This window comes from Haliotis rubra, unplaced genomic scaffold, assembly GCF_003918875.1.
Source record: "Haliotis rubra isolate DU_JTF1 unplaced genomic scaffold, ASM391887v1 Scf88, whole genome shotgun sequence".
Taxonomy (NCBI): domain Eukaryota; kingdom Metazoa; phylum Mollusca; class Gastropoda; order Lepetellida; family Haliotidae; genus Haliotis; species Haliotis rubra.
In genome coordinates this window covers 570,129-592,879 of record NW_025767612.1, presented here as the reverse complement: position 1 = coordinate 592,879, position 22,751 = coordinate 570,129, and the positions used below count along the sequence as shown (strand labels likewise).

Below are 22,751 nucleotides of genomic sequence, written 5' to 3'. Positions count from 1 at the left end.
TATCCATGTCACACTAACAGTTCTCATTAGTTGCCTCATCAAGAAGACCCATGGAACTATTCTGCCTCAATTCTCACAGTATCATTTTATTGCAGTGATTGTGTATCACTCCACAAGAAGTGGCAGACAAACAGCATGTGCAAGCAATGTGCCAAGCTCAGTCATTGTTAAGTCTGGTGGCTGGACAGCTTGTGTCTGTTCTTCCTGCTAGTTGCCCAAAGAAACATATGTAAACATAATGGTTTTGTTAAGGTGATGTGTTAACATATAAAGCAGGTGCTTGTTGAGATTCTCTTTCATAAACAAAACACAAAAGACAGAGTCAGATTAATTAGGGAAACCCCAAACAAATTTATTTAAGTGGGTAGGTAATCTTAGTGCTATACATTCCTAATGTTACAATCATTACTGATGCAAAATTAACACATATTCACAAAATGGTGAATGAGGGAGCGGCCCCGGACTGACCGCATACAACATCGCAACATCCTCCGACAGTTGGGTCAAGTCTGTGTGCAGACATCATATTATGGTGCAAGACAACCTCTCTCTGTAACCACCATCTGAACCCCTGCAACCAACGTCTCTAGCAACCCCGGATAATTACGCAAGTCTCCATAGCAACACTTCTACATAGGTCCCATGTTTCTGATAAGATACATCACAGTTTCTAAGCTTCTCCTGTGTTATTTTGCAAGTAAGGCAGTCTTCAGCTATATTTACTACACATCTGACACTGATAGTGTCATTCTACTCTCTGGACACAAGAGTGTCAGCAGCTACACTTGCCATCACAAGTCTAAGTCTATGATCTACAGTACTCCCAGCTTAGGACACACAAATCTTCCACTGCCAGCGTTCAGAAATGTCTTCCTAATCTGGTAGGACAGTGCTTACCTGCTCTGTCAGAGAATTCTATGCTACATGGAAACTCACATTTAACTTGTACATTGTATGATTGATATCGTATATTGTTAATCTGAGGATCGATATCTTAACTGGATCGGCTCTGTAATGAGTAACCTAAATCTGTCTAAAGATGAAAGCCTTGATCTTGTAGTGGCCTGTCTTCTCCTAAATCAAACAAATCACACAGACTGAGATGAGAGGGCACAACAAGACCAAGTCTCCAAGGAAAGCATCTCCCCAGGCTCTTCAACCAACTCCTCCATTTCATCAGATAACAAGCATTAGCACTATGTCATGTGTAGCACTAGATGAACTTTCAATAAATTAACACTCCAAATACAAGAACCATAGAGCCTGAAAATGAGTCTTGTCCACAAACTTCTTGAATGGTTAATCTGTCACAGGAGTAACAGCAACTGGATAAACCCCCAATCACTATGGTATCACTATTTGACAGAGCAGGCCACACAATCTATTTCCCTACTGCCAGCTATCTAGGAGCTGAGTTCTACCCTGTACTGTGTGAGCCTAGATCATCCACTGGACCAATAAAAGTAGCTTCAGTCACTTCAAAGACCACCAGAATGATCCATCCACAACAGCTCTAGAATAAGGCCTTAGTCATCATTGATGATCCAAAGATCATCCACTACCACCAAGATCATTGATGTTTTCTTTGCACAGATCAGCCTCACTTTTCCAGGTTATGTTTAAACCTGGCTAAATGTAGGCAACTTAATTAAAAGGATCCAAAACAGATCCCTATGTCACAAATGGGACCAATGGAGATTTTTTCAAGACCACCTGTTGGGTCATCTCAAGGCACACCTCCAGATCTCCTCAATGACCTACTCCTGTACAGTTTCAACTAAGGATTAGCTAGCTGCCTTGATGCTCTCAAGCAAATGCAGATAGGGTGCCACTAGAACTTTTGAACTGCTCTTTTACATAGAGCCACTATGTTATCAAGCAAAGAGCACCAGTTGGATGGAAAGTCATGTTCCCATTCTTCTGAGCATATTTGTTGGCAAAAATGTCAACAAAACAAAAACCCAAACAGTGAAGGTCAGCATAACCTTTGTGGGAAGCATCTAACAGAAACTCAAAAGGCAGTGGACTTTGTTTGAAACATGGTAAAATTTCAATGAGAATCTTTACAAATTTACCTCATTTTTTCAAAACAAAGAAGTCCTAAAAGATACATACTCTCAAGATCAGGTAAAGGTAACATTCAAAGAAAGTCCTCTGGACAAATTTGATAAAAAAAAATATATTCATTGACCGAAACTGCCACAGACGTTCTTCAACTCATTTGCAAGCTCGAGGTCCAGCGTGTCACCCCGAGGCCCATCACTGCCTAAGGTTCACTCGGCCAGTTGGATCCATCATTGTCATAGCAACAAAGCCACTTGGTCAATGCAAACAAGAAGCAGGAGCGACACATGCAGATTGGTTGAAAGAACATCATTATGGTAAAAACATTAAAGGCATGCTGTAAACTCGGACTGTTATCTTGTGAGTTCATGATTAGTGCACTATACAAGCCTTGGATCCAACGTGTCATTCAAGGAATAATACTGTGAGTTGAGTTTGTAGTTGGGTTGACATCAACCATCCTCAAGATCAACACCAAGTATCACATGATGTACAGCAGCTCACTGACTCATGAATCACTAAGATTTGAGGCTGGAGTTTCCAGTATGCAGATGCTACTCTGAATGTAGTCTTGTTAATGGATCAGTAGTGCAAAATAAAAATAATAATTGGGCAAAGGTTATGCTGAGCAACACTGCTTAGTAATTTGGTCTCAAATCACATGCAAGAAATAACATGTACATAAGCATATGGGATTGATCATATCAAAACCCTTATGCAAAGTACATATTATCACTCTGCACAACCAGGTCTATGGCTCTAAAGTAGCACATTTCTAGGAAAAAGCGTTACAGAGTTAATAGACAAGTCTGTACAGAGTTAGTGCTATAAAATGCATAAAATACATCATTGTCCTGTATGACTGAAATGGCCATGCTTGTTAGTGAGCGTGGCATGCAGACCCGCAGTCCAACATGTCACTACGGGGAGCATGATGGTCAGAGTCACGTCGATGATTGGGTGTTGTTGCCGTCATCACAACATCACCTAAACATCGTCGAGACAGCAGACGTCAACTATTGTGCATGCCAGTTTATCACAACAATCACGGCAGACAGCAGACACAAGGGCCAGATTCTGAAACTAGCTGCCCAGACACAATCTTTAGCTGATTCAACTGAAGACATCAGCAAAAGAGGCATCCTGAAGGACCATTATTTGCAGAGTCTGGCTCCTGATATGTGAATTGTCCGCAAGCTATCTTGTGGTCTGGCAAAAAAATTCCAGCCATATGCAAGCCTTAGATCCAACATGTCACCTAAGGAAGCTTAACATTAACGTCATCGGGTTGGGCAGGGTCAAGCCAAGAGTGACCTTGACCTGACATTGACCTCAGTTGACATTCATGATAGCGCTGGTGCACATAACCCAAATATTGGAGCCAATCACCAACAAGATATCATGCCTACAACTCTGAGCTTGAAATCGGCAGTGACCTTGAGTGTAAAATACCTGGCAAAACCACCAGTTTAAGTACGAGTGTTTGTGCTCGCCAAGGTCACTGCTTACCTGATCTACGTGGACTAGTGCTGGGAAGGAAGATACAAATGAATGCCTTCTCCCAAAGCAGCACTTCAATTGATTGTAGTAAGTAGTACTAGAGTGACTCCCTCATAAGACGAGGGAGAAAGCAGCCATGGTGGTACCTTGAACTCATCAAGACGAAATAGTCACTCAACTCATGCACACCAGTCTTTCACTCTTCTTCCACTCACAACAACACAAAAATAGAACATATGCTGCATATAAAATCTTAATCTCATTTTGAGATCTGTGTGATCACAAAATATACTTTGTATAAGGGGTTTTGATATAATAAATAATTTCCATATGAAAATGTACAACATTATTTACAAATGCATGAATATATACAGATTGGTAAAAAAAATGTTCAGGAATACAAAATATGAAGTATAAACAATGCTTAAATGACTTAAATAGAACTTAATCTCAAAAGGTGCAAATATTACATGCTATTTGGCTCTTGCTCTATTTTGAATTAAGTCTGATGGCCATGAATGAGGCAAGCTAGCAGTCTTTTACTAGTCTGTATTATCCTGACCTTGGCACAAGTGGGACCCTATGATGGGTAAGGGTCAGCAGTTTGACAAGATTACATGTACTCCCAGAGGTTGACAGCGAGATCGCTTCCGATTGGTCAATGGCCAGTGACCATGTGACTAGTTGATTATGCTCTCTGTGTTGGTTGGCCAGATTGTTTGGAGGCGGAGTTTAGCATCTGTCAGTCAGAGCACCAAGAGAGATGTCTGTCTACATATCACATTGCACATAAGGGAACGAAATGCAACTCAAACGATCAACGCAACGTTCCAACTATGTCCTACCACTCACTGAATGACTAGCACTTTTAATGACACCCAATCCAGGCACTATTCACGTATTCTTTCATCCCCAGCTTCCAGCATAAAACATTTCCCACATCCTAATACTGCCACTGGCAAACTCGAAACAGCTAGATAAAATGTACAAGCAAATAAATTTCAAACATTCTAACTGTACATGTAACATGTGATTGCAAAACTCGCAGAGTTTCATAAACACTATGAATAACTAATTCACACAACATTTGTTGAAATTATCACATTTGCTTACAGGGTTGTCGGTGTTGCTATGGAGACTTGCATATGATCGTTTTAGCACCATGTTCACAGTACTGTGTGGTTGGGGGTTCTCTTACTGCACCAGAATGGTCATGTGTCTTGCACCAGGTAATTCTGCGGGGAGGGTCGTCGGAGGACGTCGCAGCAAGTGACAAAACTTTCTCAGGTAAGCAACGAAAGCATAACCAGTAGTTAATACCAAGCTACTCTACATTATCATAGGAGCTCAGGGCTCTGTACTATACATGTATTTATAATCGGTTCAACAAACAACCATGCCATGCAAATGTTTTGTCCCCGAGAGTCGCTTCAGTCTCCCGTACGGAGATGCTCGTGTAGCTGGAGTAGGACTTCAACCATGACATCCACAGCTTCGAGAGATCAGACTTGCCTCTCAACCATGTGCCTTCGAAAGTTACCTCCCCTTCCACAACTCTGACAAATATCAGTTTGATTGGTCTTGCAAGACTGAATTCCTTTCCTTGACAAAGTGGAACTTAACAGGGACAAAATGAGAAACAACCCGACAAAATAAAGGAAAGATTAGCACATCCTTAAATTACAGCATCGCGTACTGTACACTCCACCTAGTTCAATATTTCACAATACCATTCCAATATGCAGACATTCTATTCATACAACACAAAATACACATCTCCAGACTATGAGAGTCTAGCCTCCTGGCAGAGGCTGAACAAGCTTTCAATATTTTTTTTGTATTTTTTTGGCAAACATACAAAGGAAAGAGGAAAAAGAGGAAGAGGCAAAAGGAGGTATGTTAAAGGTGTAAGCAGGTTCGTAAATGTACATCCAGTGCCTGCAATGATAACAGAAGCCAGAGATCGCACATGTTCAGATCAAAATTCACAAAAGACAACCAATCAGATCAAAGTGTTTTGCCTGCCTCTGACAAGCAGTCTCAATCAAAACGGTGATTTTGAGTCACTAAATCCACTTATTTCAGATGTACATTCACCTTTGGAGCAACTGATTTCAGATGTTTGAATATTACTTGTACTTCTCCCAGATAGAAATTCTGCTGAATTGCGACAGAAAATGGATAAACAAAAGAAGAAGAGAAGAAGGAAACAAGTTGTAGGCCTAAGGATTCTGTCCTACAATTGGTAAGAAGTCAGTAAAAATGGTATGGAAAACAAGGAATTGCTATTGAAGGCAGTAAGGATTCAGTATTAAGGTTGGTAAGGAGTCAATATTAAAGATGTTAGGGATAAGGATTCAATATTACAGAGGCCAGGAAGTGGGAAGGTTCACATCAAAGGATAAAATACAGACACATAGCTGACCACCCTTTTGCCCTTGGGGTGAAGGGCAGTCTCTCGAGAGGTCAAGGTCTCGAGTTGAGAGGTCAAGGTGATCTCGTGGGCTGCTGGTATAATACTACGGCCTGGCTCGACATCGAGTGAGAGGCTGGACAGGTAGGCAGGCAGGCAGGCAGGTATAAAACAGGAGCAATGGAAGACATTAATTAAGTGTCTTTAAAATCCCCAATTGCACCTTTGTAATGACTGTCCTTGGACCTCTATCCATGATGAGAACATTATGAGTAGGAGAAGAAAACAGCACTATTTTGATAGTTTGCTTATGACACGGATTAAGGCTCCGTTTTCCTCTCGGAGGCGAAGGTTATCGTTCTTAAGGCTGTCCATTTTCTGAAACATGAAAACAAGCACAAAATTAGCTCAGTCAACTGTATGATTCATCTGATGTTCCTTGTCTTGTTTCTTTTTCAGTCTCTTGTCATGAAATTTTGTTGAAATTAGTACTGATTAGATGAAAGAAATACTCAGAGATAAAACAAGAAGCTAAATGATTCATCACTTGAAACAAAGGAACAGGAAAACAAAAGATACAAAATAATATAAGGAAATTTAACCTTTATCTATTTCAGAAGATTTTGTTAATTAATAGAGAAGATAAAGCATAGATTGTACATTTCTTTTCATATTATTTACCTCAAACCAAGAACTAAGACACTAGTTGAAAGTTAGTTATTACAAACCTCAAGACAGGGCAGAAAACATTTGTGACATGTCACCACAGTTATGAACAAGAAGGGTCGAAGACTTGAACAATAAGCGACATGGAATGAATGGATCTACTCTGTCACTGAATGAACACCATCCCCAACACTGGACACGATACAGTGGGGGCTTGAGAGGGCGTTTGTTGGAGTGAGTGAAGTCTCATACCACTCCTGGAAAATATTCCAGCCATGTGGGGGCAGTGGGGTAGCCCAGTGGTTAAAGCGTTGGTTCGTCACGCCGAAGACCCAGGTTTGATTCCCCACAAGGGTACAATGTGTGAAGCCCATGTCTGTTGTCCCCTGCCGTGATATTGCTGGAATATTGCTAAAAGTGGCGTAAAACCATACTCATTCACTCACTCCAGCCATGTGATGTCAGGCAGCACTGACAGGGGCTTTTAGCGATGTAGGAATATACCCCGACTTTAGTCTACTGACTAGCCTTCCTATTGTGTTGAAATGTAGTCATTAACCAATGCACATACTATTAGCCAAGTCACAGCAAAGTGAGTGGTGGAATGTAGTTTTGCGCCACATTCAGCACTATTTCAGTTATCTCATGGCATAGTTTTCTTGGTTGTGTAACACTGTACTCAGCAATATTCCATTACATGACTGTAAATAATCCAGTCTGGACCAGACAATCCAGTGATCAACAGCATGATCTTCACAATAGGATAACGATGACATGTGTCAACCAAGTCTGCGTGCCTGTTCACCCAATCCGTTTAGTAACTGCTCATAACAAGCATGGATTGCTGAAGGCCAATTATAACCCGGATCTTCACATGTCCTCAATGGTGTAAATAACTGACAGTCGACCACTTCAACCATTGGTCGACATCAATGCCCCATGCTGTGTTGGTACACTGACAGTCAATCAGAAATTTTGCAGAGCCTGACTACCAGACTCATTCTCACTGCCTCTGATGACAAGCAGTAAAGAGGACCAGCCATCACATCTTATCTCTGTCCTAACATGGGCACAACTGACTCAACCATCTCATGTGACCCAAATCCAAACACAACACACAGTCCACTCGTAACAGTATGAAACCCATGAAGGTCCGGGTTAGAATGAGCCTTCAGTAGCCCATGCTTGTCGTAAGAGGCGACTAACGGGATTGGGTGATCAGGCTCGCTGGCTTGGTTGACACATGTCATCAGTTCCCAATTGCGCAGATCGATGCTCATGCTGTTGATCACTGGATTGTCTGGTACAGACTCGATTATTTACAGACTGCCGCCACATAGCTGGAATATTGCTGAGTGCGGCGTAAAACTAAACTCACTATTAACTAATGAAAATTTATTATAAACGCTGCATATGTACAAATTTACAAAATTCCCACATACGTCATGCAGTAGTGTGCACAGTCTGTTTGTTGGCTGAACCTGTCGATTATTTACAGACTGCCGCCACATAGCTGGAGTATTGCTGAGTGCGGCATAAAAAAATCTCACTCACTCGTAACAGTATGAAAGATGACAACATTCAAAATCAGTAAAATGCTAACACCCAATGCTCATCCAAAAATACTCTTACAGATGTAGTGCAGAAAACTTCAGTATCCAGTTCCCTGGCTGACAAACTCCAGGAAAATCCATGGTGTCGTCACCATGACTATTTTAGTTATTTACGTCTCATGTACCAGTACATGCACCTCTCCATTCTGGTTGGAAACTGCCCAAATACATTGTACTCATCATGCTAGACTTGGGATTAGTATTCTGGTTATAGCTCTTAACAGATTCAACAAACCACGTCTCTGCCTACAGAACAAATTAGAACAAGTTTATATGCATCATATGCACACTACGAATAACCAAGAGCTGAATGGGAAATGAATATAAGAATTATGGAAACATAATTTAGTACTGGATGAAGATGTCAATGTTGTCACACACATGAATGATATGTGCTGCTTGTATCTCTGGGATGATGACAATGATACAGCATATGATCTGGTGATATGAGAGTTAGTTCTCGGTAACACCTGCCCAGGTGATAACATGCCTGATGTGTATGATCATTTCTACAAGAAACTTGCATCCTTATCTGCAGTGCCTTCCATGACAGCATCATTAACCCAACATCACAGACTTGCTATGTTATTTTGGAACAGATTCATACACTTCAAATAAAAATAAATTGGGTTGGGTCAGTCCCACTGTGAATAGTATTTCAGTTATTTCATGGCAAAAAATTGACACAGGTCTTCAAAATTGATCACACTGCTGAAACCCACAATTAATGGTAGGGTGTTCATAAACCAAGCTTCATGAGAAGCAGGTCCTTACATGTCTAAGGGAAATAACTCTGCAAAGCCCAGACCTGGAAAAAGCATGGATCACTTACACCTTACATTATCGTCAGTGTAAGTATGAAGGGAAAGTTTCACAACACTTTCAGTAAACTACAGTGTTATGACAGCAGGTTCCCAAAATATTACCAAAACTGTGGGATCAGACACAATTCAGGCAGGTATAGGTTTCTACCAAACACCTCTCCTTGCTAATCTGTTTAACATTTCACTTCAACATAAAACCTATGCTCCTGTATATTTTGGATACTACAAAACTGACAATTAGTCAGTATCAACTTGACAACTTACCGTGACTACACATTGTGAGTTTGAAGACTATAAAGATTTGTCACAGAAACTCATGACTGTACATATACAAAACTTGATGTGGTGCTGATACATTGTGATGAATGAAAAGACAGACTTACATAGACGTGCATAACATGTAAGCAGAGAAGCTGATGATTTATAATAAAGACAGATTACAAATGATTAGTTGTCGGCAGGGTAGTATATTAGGCAAAGGCTTGAAACTAAGTATTTCATTGAATTTCTAAGAACAAATGAGATATGGTTTTCAAAATGATTTCACTGACATTTCATTCTTTTGATTTTAAGTAGATTTTATGTGTTTTAGTAAAAACAGGACGAACTCTACCTGCTTCAATGAACAAAATTGATTTGAGAAAACATTTTAATTTTGTTCTAATTACATTCAAATTCTTCCAGTTGAAAAATATTTTTCAGCTGACTACAAATATGTAACAGAAAATTGGATAAAAAAACCCAACATCATGTTGAGGATGTTTATAGAAAAAAAAGAGGCTGTAGCTCACCTGAAAAATATATGAAGTAAACTTCAAGAAGTAAAACACCCTTGCAACAAAGATAAAATACTTTCCTCAATTTGGATTGAATATCCTTTGATTATCAGTATAAACACTTGATTATCTGTATAAACAATTGATTATCAGTATAAACATGTGGTACTCTTTGAATCTGCTTATCAGTTGATATAGGACATTTAGATGAAATGACATGAATGGTAGCAATGGAAAACAATAGCCTGACCCATGTGAGCTGTCAATGAGTATATAGGTTTGTGGCAGGCTGTGCGACGGGTAAACAGCTGACTGGACAGATGGACGGACGGACAGATCACCATGGAAGGCACTGCGTGAGGGTTAGTCCCACCTAGCTGTGTCAGTAGCAAGGCACCAGTCGTCGTGATTTCATACACTTTCGTATACCAGGGATATCGTCTTAACTTTTGAAATATCAGTCTTGAAAATCCTCCTTTACCATTCACTTTCATCCTTTAATAAAAATACTACCACTACCAACTATCTACCACAAATCTACCATATCATATCTCAGAAAACATATAAAACAAGTTTTTTTATGTGCATAAATACATTGGCACATATACCAATAAATCGAAACCACCCTCAGCCAAAAGTAACTATTAGCATAAATAACTGTAAAGTAAAATTCAATTTAATCAGATAAACAAAAATTAAAATTAACAGAAAAAGAAATTTTACAACTACACATTTTCACATGTTAATGTATTAAATTGAAGGAATAAATATTAATTTGCAACAAAGAATACGGACAGTACTACTATAGAGTACTATCTGGTTTAGTAATGTTAAGATGAACTGCATATTCATGAAGTAGACATGTATATACTGATGCTCTCTCTCAAACTATACCTGATCAATAACCCACTACCACGAATCACCAAATCATAAAACTAAACTACAATTTGTACAAAACTCGAATTCAGGGCTACTAAAAACATAAACAAAATGACATTTGACCCAAAATCTTCCCCTGTAAAATTTGACAGACTGGTTGAAAGACCATGCTTAGTAGAAAATAAAAGAAAAACTTCAATCATGCTTCAAATAAAACCGCCTGTCGAAATATACGCTGACTGGGTGCATAGGTCCACAGTATTTTACCTATTTGGACAGTTTGGAAACGACTCGCGTCAAGGCCCTATTTTCATCCTTAAGTTTTGCATTATCAGCTTTTAGTTTGTCCATAAGCTGGAAAGGTAGAGAAGGAGTTATGTAACATACAATCTGATTGGATGATGCTTGGTGGTCGTCTCATCTTGTTACATACAATCTGATTGGATGATGCTTGGTGGTTCATTCATTCAGTTGACAAGTCAGCACATTATATAAGAAGGGATTGACAAGAGAAAGATGAGCAAGTTGGATCTAACAGTAGTTAGGCCAGGTTAAAGGTGGCGAGTGCTGGCAGTTTAGCTAAAATAGCCCCATCTAGGACTGAACAGTGTACCAGTACATATAGGGATACAGTCAAGATCACACTTTCAACTGGTTATTTCATGCACAGAGGTGCTCAATTAGACAAAAAGGTTAAATTGTTTCTCGTTAAGGATACATTTTATAACTTTACAATATCAGGCTGCAATAATCACGCATCAGGTTTCCAACTCTGCCACATGGCGTTGAGTAAATAGGTTTTGTGCAGACTACAGAAAAATTACATTATCACAAGCCATGCTCTTTTGTGGCCATCTCATCTCCAACTTGGTTGACTTACTGCAGCATAGAGTGCTGACAACTCACAAAACTTATCTTATATTCGAACACAAAATTGTCAGCTCTGGCTAAGTTCAAGAATGTATGGCTCCTTGTTTTGGCAAAATGTCCAAAATTCTTCTCCCCACTAATGGTCAATGTTTCAGATTTGTTAGATTTCTAGGACACTGACTAACTGTAATCCGAATCTGTGGTTCTTTCCAATTTCTAGTGATGTGAATCATTTCGCATGAAATACTGATCAAATCCTGAAAATGATCTAACATCACTTGTGTCAAGCAAACAGAAAGGGCATGAATTCCTCACTGTCCCATTTTGTCCTGCCTCCAGTTCCTAGTGTGTGCTACCTTGAATGTATCCCTACTGTATCAAGGACATAATGTACACATCAGGTTATTCTGTGACAGACAAACTTGCCTGAAACTGCCAACAACCCTCACCTTTAAGCCAGACTAGAAGCTTGAGAGATATTTCCAGAATGTTTATATATTTAGAAGTATGATACAGAACTAATAGCTAGCTACATCTCATCCTACACAAGTCCTGCCAAACAATACTCACCTTGAGTTCTTCCTCCAACTCTGACACTTTTCTCTCCAATGCTCTCTTTTCCTGAAAGTCAATCAGAAAATTCACTTGATATATGAACAATAGACACACATAGAGTATCAATAACATGCTGTTGTTGGCTTCTAATACAGGCACTCCGAAAACACAAGTCACATAACAATGAGGGATGGCAGTGACATATATGATTAAAACACAGTGAGTGAATGTTGTTTTATACCAAAGTCAGCAATATTTCATCCACATCACAGCACCCTGTCAAGGAAGAACCAATCAGACCAGTACTGGTCTGACAAGGATGGTTGGTTGGTTGGTTAACGCCGCACTCAGCAATATTCCAGCTATAATCAAGTCTTGACCAGACAATCCAGTGATCAGCAGCATGAGCATCGATCTTTGCAATAGGGATATGATGACGTGTCAACCAAGTCAGCGAGCCTGACCACCCAATCCTGTTAGTTGCCTTTTACGACAAGCATGGGTGCTGAAGAATAGGTACAGCATGAGGACTTGCCTTTCGTGGGACAGATTAATCACAGGGTCATTGATAAAGTTTATAAACTGGGTTTATATAGCATTGGAGTCTGGGAAACTGCACACTTGAGTATTACAGAGGGAAGACTTCCACACAACATGCAGATCTAGTTCCCTAACATTATAATCGTAATAGTAAACATTGATATCAACAAATATTTCCTTCACATCATATGACAACTGTAGTTATCCAATGCTTACTGTTTATATAAAAATATTAATGAGATCAACTATGATCCTTTAAGAAATAGCAACACTTAATAAATCTTATCCTTTTTCCAAGTCCTGATACAGAAGTATACATGAGTAGATGTTGTGATTTGCTCCACGGTTGCTGATGCAACATGTATAGGAAATATGAAACAAACTCTGAAGTAGGCATTAATTGCATAATTAAGCTGCTGTATGTGTGAGACGGGGGGAAATACAGAAACTCCCATCATTTCTGTATTTCACAGGGTACAAACATGTGAATGGGTTAGTGAGGATAGGAAACACAACCAAACCAATACCTTCACAACCAAACTGTGCGGTTTGCTTACAACCAACATCCACCAAATATAGCCTTTTAACACAGCTATACAATTTGACAACTTGGTAACACCTGTTCACAATACCATTTTAATAGGCCAAAAGTGTCTTCCAGGGTCAAATGATTCCCCAGTTTAACCAGTTGAGCTCAAAATGGGAAGAACATAATGATAAGTGCAATCTCTTTACTTCCACAATTATTGATCATTTTTGTTGGCTTGAGCTGGGTGAGCCCTGCTCTAGACCTGCTTCAGCATGTGGGCCTGCTCTAAGCATACTCTATAGGCTATGTCTCAGCTACTAGGCCACCCCTCATGCAAGATTGGTGTTAGTGATATGTTACTTGATCGCAGTCGAGAGTGGACTCGGATAGTGGTGTTACCCTCTTGTCGTTGGTCTCAGCTGTGCGCGTGCAGCGTCAGTGTGTTTTCTCATCATTTTGTCCAACTCTGTCTTTGCATCCCGAAGCTCTCGCTTCGTCTGTTCTAGCTCTCTCCGTAACCTCTCATTCTCAGACTTTTCATCTTCATACAGCTGAAAAGGAAAACTGATCATTAGAAAAGAGTTGGAAGTACACAAGCAATCAGAAAAGCCTGTTGAGACAAAGATTTCGGGACTGCACTCATTTCACCTCTATCCAATGGCAAGACAGATGCCAGTGATGACTATCTGGTGAACATGATTGCTGTAGCAAGATCAGCAACCATGATGCCAAACATAAAGACAATCCACAAAGAGGGCAACAGATACTGGACCTTAATTCAGTATCTTTAAAACACTAAAATCTAACCTGTAATGACCTATTGTTCGAAAAAAGTATTGTTTTAGTCATATATAAAGTTCTTGATTCATATTTACTGTCAAAGCAATTTTTACCAAGGGCGGTATGAAAACACCCTTGCCTTGTCTTTTCTCATGGATGGTGACAATGATTCTCATAACCTGATGATGTTGACTGCAGTGAAAACTACCCATGAATATGCAATTGATTAACATAATACTGTAACCAACTGTGGTATAAAGTTACATAACAGCATATTATAACCCACTGTGGCATAAAATGTCATGTTAACATAATCCACTGTGATATTATTTGACAGGATAAAACAGCGAATGAGTGAGGTTTGATCAGTGAGTGAGTGAGTTTAGTTTTACGCCGCACTCAGCAATATTCCAGCTATATGGCGGCGGTCTGTAAATAATCGAGTCTGGACCAGACAATCAAGTGAGCAACAGCATGAGCATCGATCTGCGCAATTGGGAACCGATGACATGTGTCAACCAAGTCAGCGAGCCTGACCACCCGATCCCGTTAGTCGCCTCTTACGACAAGCATAGGTTACTGAAGGCTCATTCTAACCCGGACCTTCACGGGTTGAGAGAGGTTTGATGAGAATTTAAGTAATATCATGGGGAGACAGCTTGATGGGGAGGAAAGCCAGAAGTGATGCAGATGTCAGATGTCTACCCTTTTATTGAAAACCTCAGGCTGAGGTATGAAGCCAACAAATTTGGGAACATAATCACAGTGTACCACAATCAAAGGCTTGTAGCCTGCCAAAGGGAAACAACTCTGCACACCTAACTGAAGATTGGGTCTTCCGTGCCCTACAAGTTATATATGCAGTGTGGCATAAAAGGACAGGTTATCATAATCGACTTTCATGAAACAGGCTATGATGCTCCACTGTGATACTGCAGAACTAGTTATCATAACCCAATGTGACGTGAATGAATAAAACTGGTAATCCACTGTGATATGACATTATATCCCATTTATATAACAACTTCAAGGCTCCAGATAAGGGCCGTATCGGCGTTTGTACGAATGCGGTAGGAAATAATTTAGAAAACGTTAGCAGATACGCACCACGGCAACAGTGTATGGTCTTAGAGTCATTTACAGACGTATTTTCTGAATTTTCTTTGTTTTATTGTTTATAGACCTGTTTACACAAGAGTAGCAATGTTGTGGTGCATAGATGAAACGAAACACAAGATTACTGATATTCCATTAAATTCCATTCAGTACTCTTAAGGTTTTCCAGTACTCCTATATTGAAAAAATAAGGAGTACGTACTCCTGATGTTGAAAAATTATCTGGAGTCCTGAACTTATTCTAATCCATCTGACAACTTATTTGAACTTACTCTGGCACAACATGACAGGTTCTTTCAGTACATGGTAAAAATCAATCCTGTAGAAACCCTATCACATATCTCAGCAGTGTTGACACATCATGCAAGGCCTTTACTAAAGAATGTTTCCTATTAAAACATAATCAATAAAACATTACATCTTAGTCTGTCAAAGTGTTTGAATTACCAAAAGGGAGACAACTCTTGTGAAAGCCACAGCACCTACACCAGACCACTAGGTGGCGTATCTCTGTTCCTGACCTGTTGCCTGGGTCTAAATGTCATGTCACAACGGGACCAGATACTCCCTGAGCACTAAACAGACGTGCCACATCACTTGGAAATTCCTTCCTAAGGTCACAGTTCAACTGATGACATCATGACATTAAATCACCAGCCATTTCTTGCAACAAAAGTGATATGTGTGTGTATATTTTTAAAATCTAAGGTATCCATAGGAAAAGTAGTGAATGCCAGGCTTTGCTTACATCACCAAAATAGCCTTAAACTGGTTGATTTTATCATTGTCCATCTTTGTATAAATTCAATGCTTTGATGTCTGTAGACAATTCCATTGTGCTACAAAATCTAGCTATATACTTATTTTACGTGAATGAGCTACGTAAAAGCCGTTTGTTGGCTGTATGAAATAACTGTACTACAGTTAATAATGGCCTACATACTCAAGAATAGAGAGAAAGACAGCACACCAGACAATAGTGGGACTTGAAGGTTGGGGTTGAAGAAGCCAGGGAAGAGGGGAAGAAAAGAAATCACCTAAGAAATGCTTCAAACATCATCCCCATCCAAGGAACAGGAATCTGAATCAAAACACTGTAACTGTTAGGCTACCCCCTAGCTGTTAACAAGCATACCTTCTTGTAATCGCTGTCTAAAGCTGAAGGCGTTGACCGGGAGTACTCGGAGTAGGAGCTGGGCCTGTCCCTGTACCGATCCGTGGGGGTCATGTCCGTGGAGGAACTGTAGCGAGATGAACCATACCGGGATCCTAGTGTCTGCAACACAAACAACAGTCAACATTACACACCATCTTTGCATCATCACAGCATAACACTGATGCTGATCTAACACTACTTTGTGGAACCTCAGTTTTGACTTCCACTTCATTATAATGCTAGCATAAGAAGATGTGTAAGTCTTATATCCATTAAAATTGTCATAGTGAATAAGGCAGTGTTTTAGACCAGTAGGTTTGACTGAATTTGGAAACTTACTATCACCACTGGAACTAGTGATTTAAGGTAAATGTATTGAATGTAATTTACACTAAGGGGTAAGCAGTGGTCGGAAACAAGTTGACCAATGATGAAAGTTGTCATCCTTAAAAGGACTGATGCCTATTAGTGTTGAATGATTATAGCAGCCAACAGCACTGGAGAGAAAATAACATTATCCGGGATTTGCGATGATAACATGCAATTTAAGGATTTGTGATAACATGACTTATTCCAGTAAAGACAGAACTGAAGCTTCCTGCCTTGCACATGCACAAGAGGCTGAGGCAGCAAGATACTATTACTTGCACAACTGATTATGGATGGCAGACAGTGAAGAAGATGTAATTACAAATTAAGATGGATATATCACATGGCTGGATTAAATAAAATGATAGAATAAGATGATTCCTTTGAAAAATCCTCAAACATTCCATTGTTGTAATGTCAGACCTTAGAAAAAAATGGTATCTGTTGTTGTTCAACATTATCCCTTACATGACCTCCCCATGAATGTTCCATCAGCTCCCACTATGGGAGGAATACCATAATTGCTACAAACTAGACTATCAACTTCCTGCACTAAAGTATCACCAATTTACCCCCATCATAAATAAAACCTCATCTTTCTCTGACCTTACCCCTGGCACAAAGGATAAATATGTCTGACAAATCTATTTACCTCCTGGGCCAGTACTTACCCTGTGTACCATACAAAATCAATCCATTATTGTAAGTATTATCTTGTTTACTGCACCCAAAGTACAGGCAATACAAAGGGACAATGTAAATAGTGACCAACAAAGTTTGTTTACCAAAACCTGAGCAGGTTTCAGTAATATGAAAGCTTCATGTGACAGCAGAGAGCTTGTAGCAAGACACTGACATGTCAAAGTTTGGTTTAATCCTTGAAATACTTAATGTGAGTGAGTGAGTGAGTGAGTGTGAGTTTAGTTTCACGCTTTTTTTTAGCAATATTCCAGTAATATCACAGCGGGGGACCAGAAATGGGCTTCACACATTGTACCCATGTGGGGAATCGAACTCGGGTCTTGAGTGTGATAAGCCAATGCTTTACCCACTAGGCTACGCCACTGCCCCTTGAAATACTTAACAAATAAATATTTTTCATAAATCCATTCATAGAACCTATATCTAAAAAGATATTGTTTTTTAAGCAACCTTGAAGTATTCGTGATTTGGTTAAGTGTTTTAATACATAAAATAAAGATACCTAATATCTCCTCGTTTTCGAGTAGAAATTTAGACTTTCTACAGTATTGTACAGTTGTTTGGGACATGAAGACTTGTGTTTCATGGTCTGTGTACCATATTTGAACTTCCACAGTTGTATTGATGTCCCATGGCCAAGAGAGATCCCTTCGACCCTACAAACAGATTGACTGTCCTGTCAAACCCTTATCACCAGCCATGTCATTCCCTGAATCACATGGTGTCTTGGCTTCGCACCAACAAATTCTCACATTTTTTATCATGCCCCTGACATATTTAAAGTGACACTGAGCATGATATAATTGAAAAGCCTGACAGTCTTCGTTATTGTTTGTGACACACGGCGGTTGTAATGATCCGTCCATGCCCTGTTGATGTCATGAACCTAAGTGTGATCAGTGTGTTAGGGTTTGCCCAGGTATAGAAGTAGGTCTACCTCTCTAAGTGTTATGTTCTACACAGCTGAGTGGTGAACAATTTAGGAGACACCTAGTATTCAATACAAGGACAGGACATGACCATGTATTATATTACCTCTTTAAAACCTGGCTAACATTGCGTGACAAGGTTAGGTGTGAGGCTATACATTTACTTATCCTCCACAGACATAAAATTACATGGGGTTCCAGATCTCAATCAGAGTGCTTGATGGAATATTCACAATTTACAAGCACAATATATTTCTTGAACTTCTAACCTTCACAGGGTTTAACATGAAGCTCATTCCTCAAGTTTAGATACACAAACATGGGGTTCCTTTTCCAGCTGATATTTCACAACATGATTTTTCAGTAAATATCTGATTCTCATGACTTGAGTGATCAAAATATTTTTAAATTAATGCACCCAAAAAAATTCCACATACACAAAAATTCTTTGCCAACCAGATTAGATTCCGGTATCATGAGCATGTGTTTGTGAAACACTATCAATGGTACCAGGTGTTAACATATCCTGTCAAGCCTGTGGCATTCATCACAAATGGGCAGCCTTTCACTTGAAATATCCCTTGAATATCATTCTTGTAGGCTTTTTGTTTACTATCAAACCCATACAGACAAGATTGACTAAACCCATACAGACAAGATTGATCAAACCAATACAGATAAGATTGACTAAACCAGTACGGACAAGATTATTTAAACCATACATACTAATGATTAATGAAACCCAAATAGACAAGACAGATCAAACTTATGCAGACAAAACTGATCAAACCTACTGGCAAAATTGATCAAACCTGACCAAACCTACACCAACATTAAGCACTGTAGAAACCAATACAGGAAGATCAATCCAACCCAGACAGACTTATTTCCACCTGTGTGTCTTACACAGGTTACCAGGCATTGAGCTAACAGTTTTCAAAATCAGTGAAATCAAACACGATGGTACTGCCAAGAACATCTCCATTACCAGGCTTCCAAATTCCTCAGTCATGAGTAATGCAACCACAGTACTGACAAGCTGATGCCAAGTTATGAAACAAATACAACATACTGCAATACACCTACAAGCCTGTCTGAGACCAGTCCATGATACACCTTATCACTGGCTGTACCATTGGTTCTGTGTAACACTGCAGATGCAATGCAAGGAGATAGCACAAGAGCACACACTCCAAGCTTTCAGCACTGCCATTTTGACTATAAATTCTGGCATTCCACTTGAATAATTTACCAGTCTCACTAGTGGGCCTTACATGGTGCAACACTAGTCATCCCTGTCTCAACATGTGGGCAACATCTGGACCAACACATCACTGTCAACATATATATGGACAAGAATTGGATATGCCATAATTTCTCTGACAGAACATTCCATGGAAATATATACAGAAAAATTACAGGAAATAAGTAAATCTATTGGAGTATTTGCTTGCCATTGAAATGCTAGATTAGATGATGGACTTTCTCCTTTTGTTATCATTTTGTAAACAAAAAGACCTAGCCAAAGAGTAAATAAATGTAATCACTGCCCTGAACAGTACTCCTGACACCTTTCATAGTTGTATTGATACAACATACAACAAATATCCTATACCAACAATACAAATACAACAAGTAAAAATATGGCATGGTATATAATCATAAAATGATCTGAAAAAATATGACTGACCATGCATATGAATTTTCAAGTTATTGTTGCAACAGGTTAACTTCTAACTTCTCATGCATGACCTACTGACATTGCCAATATCTTTATATACCCAATACATCGTTGTAATAGGCTACACTCAATAAGTTTTAGTCCATGCCTTAAAAGCGTTTTAATCCGTGCAAGCAATATTCCAGCCACATCTGAGAGGACTCACCCAAAATTGGCTTTACCGATTGTACCCATGTTAGGTAACGAGTCAATTCTTGGAAAAATTGTCTAGCTCAGCACCTCAGAAATATTTGTAAGGTGACAAGAAGGCAATGAAGTATTTTTAAGTTTTAAGAAATCCTACAATCAAACACATGTCCATTTTCACCGCATGAGGATATACTAAAACAAACTGGGAAGTGCACTTGGGTTATTGTCAACATGCCAATCATATTTCCCTCAATGGAGCATCTGCTTCTAGACATAACAGTGAAACTGCACTTAAACATTAGGCCATACTTCCAGGTCAGAGAAACTGTACTTTAATGACAGGCCATACTTCTGTATGTTTAGTTTTACGCCACACTCTGCAATATTCCAGCTATAAGGCAGAAGTCTGTAAATAATCGAGTCTGGACAAGACAATCCAGTGATCAACAGCATGAGCATCGATCTGCGCAATGGGGTACCTGATCCCATTAGTCACCTCTTACAACAACCATGGGTTACTTCCAGGTCAGAGAAACTGTCCTTTAATAATAGGCCACACTTCTATGGATATGAAACTGCACTTTACACATTAGGCCCCACTTCCAGGTCAGAGAAACTGTACTTTAATTAGGGCTGCGCAATATAACCGGTTCAGACATGAAAACGATATGTATTGCGATACGCTGATCGAAAACCGGTATTTTGACATGCATTCGGAAAACGTCGTAACACTCGTAAATCTTCGGATATTTCCTTGTTTTGTTCGTGCCAAATATTATTCACATTTTTATTTTATCATGATTAAAATTTGTTATTAAAACTTATCAAGCATAGTGATTTTGTTGTGTTTTTGCTCTATAAATCAAGCAGTAACTCGATTATAAATAGTTTTTTGTTTAAAAATACTTCATGCAAGATATTGCAATGCATATCGTAATACATGCTTTCGTTCATCGCAATATATCGCAATATGAATATTCTCTGCAATGTCCACCCCTAACTTTAATAATAGGCCACACTTCTGGGGATATGAAACTGCACTTTACACATTAGGCCCACATGCTGCCTCTTACATCAACGAGTTTATTGATATGTATGATGGTCTCATGGCGTATTCTGGTGTAGTAGTCATGTTTCAGTACAGAGAGAGTGCATGGAGACAGTCCTAGACCCAAGTAGGGTGTCAATACTGGGACACAAGCAAGAATATATTTGTAGCAAAACAAAATTTCAAAGACATGACACAAACAAACTTGATACACACCATTGTTGGATAGTGGAAAGAAAATGTCAGACATGGAACAAAAACAGGTTTTGGATAACTGCATTTATAAAAAAACCCGTGTCACATTCAGCTACAAAACACATATAACAGGAATACTGACAAATTTATGGATAACATCTTCTTATGTTATGAGTGTGGCATTTCGGTACAGATTCTTGTACCATTGTCTTGCAGAAATATTCCTCCTAGGCAATGTTACAAGAACCTGTACCGAACTGCTGCACTATAAGAAGTTGTTATCCATACATTTGTCAGTATTGTACTTCCCAGCTTCTGAAATGCCACTCTAAGGAGACACAATCGGAAACCTTGACCTTGAATTAACCACTGTACAATTAACAAGGCGGCCAGCACCACAGCACCAGAATGTACAAGACAGTCTGAGCAGCAACAGACGTTATCCTAATTCATCAGTGGGTGGCCGTGACAACATAATGGACCCCTCTTTAAGTTTGCTTACAAGTGCACTGAAAGGTGTACACTGAAATAATAACAAGCCTTATTCTATAAATACGTCTGCTATCACGCTTCTGGCAACACGAAAAAGCCAGTGGTTTGCAGGCTGAGATAGGTAAAGCCATCCATTCCTCTAAATAGCAAATCTCATCAAGGGCTTGAAGTCTGGCAGCGCACCACATGGGTAATGTCACCGTAGACAAAAACCTGGTCCTTCAACTGAATGCTTGTTAAGACATTTTTCACCTGTCTATGAAGAGTGAATGAGTGAGTGAATATAGTTTACGCTGCTTTTAGCAATATTCCAGTTATATCAAGGCAGGGGACACCAGAAATGGGCTTCACACATTGTGCCCATGTGGGGAATCGAACTCAGGTCTTCAGCGTGACAAGCGAACGCCTTAACCACTAGACTACCCCCACCGCTCCTTGTCTATGAAGAGGATGAGGACATTCAGCAGTGTAAATCACAATACGGAGTGTGTTGGTATTGGCTGATAACCATGTCCAAATGGGAATAAAGGTCGTAAACTTACCTCAATGCAGCTGAATACATTTTAATGTACAGTATGAAAATTAATGCATTTGTTTTCCCCAAAATGTTAAATTTGGCAGCCCAGCATGGTATTTCATTTTTGATTCATATTCAGTCTGATTACAACTGAGAGTAACCTTTTACTTCATCTCTCTCTAGGCATCGGCTTGGAGTGGGAGCAAATGACTTCAGTCAGTGTTCATATTGTGTCTTACCTCTAACAGTTGAGAATTCTGGTTCATACCGCCGATTCAAAATGAATCAATTCTTATCTTAAAACATTTATGTTTATATTCCAATATATCTCTTTATATACCCATGAGG

The 22,751-nt window shown here is 39.4% G+C and overlaps 1 protein-coding gene across 12 annotated transcripts in view; it reads right to left on the bottom strand.

The window, feature by feature from the left end:
- Window positions 1–322: 322 nt before the first annotated feature.
- Window positions 323–22,751, bottom strand: part of LOC124263368 (protein phosphatase 1 regulatory subunit 12A-like) — a 121,519-nt gene continuing 99,090 nt past the window's right edge. For 10 of the 12 annotated variants that reach the window (XM_046697971.1, XM_046697974.1, XM_046697972.1 and 7 more), the window contains 4 exons: window positions 16,261–16,401; window positions 13,629–13,780; window positions 12,176–12,226; window positions 323–6,355 (listed from right to left, as the gene is read on the bottom strand). In XM_046697971.1, the coding sequence (XP_046553927.1) occupies window positions 6,298–6,355; window positions 12,176–12,226; window positions 13,629–13,780; window positions 16,261–16,401 (402 nt within the window). In that variant the 3' untranslated portion in view covers window positions 323–6,297. Of the gene's footprint in view, window positions 6,356–11,002; window positions 11,090–12,175; window positions 12,227–13,628; window positions 13,781–16,260; window positions 16,402–22,751 lie in introns of all 12 variants that reach the window. The other 2 variants (XR_006894825.1, XM_046697982.1) reach the window with 2 other exon arrangements.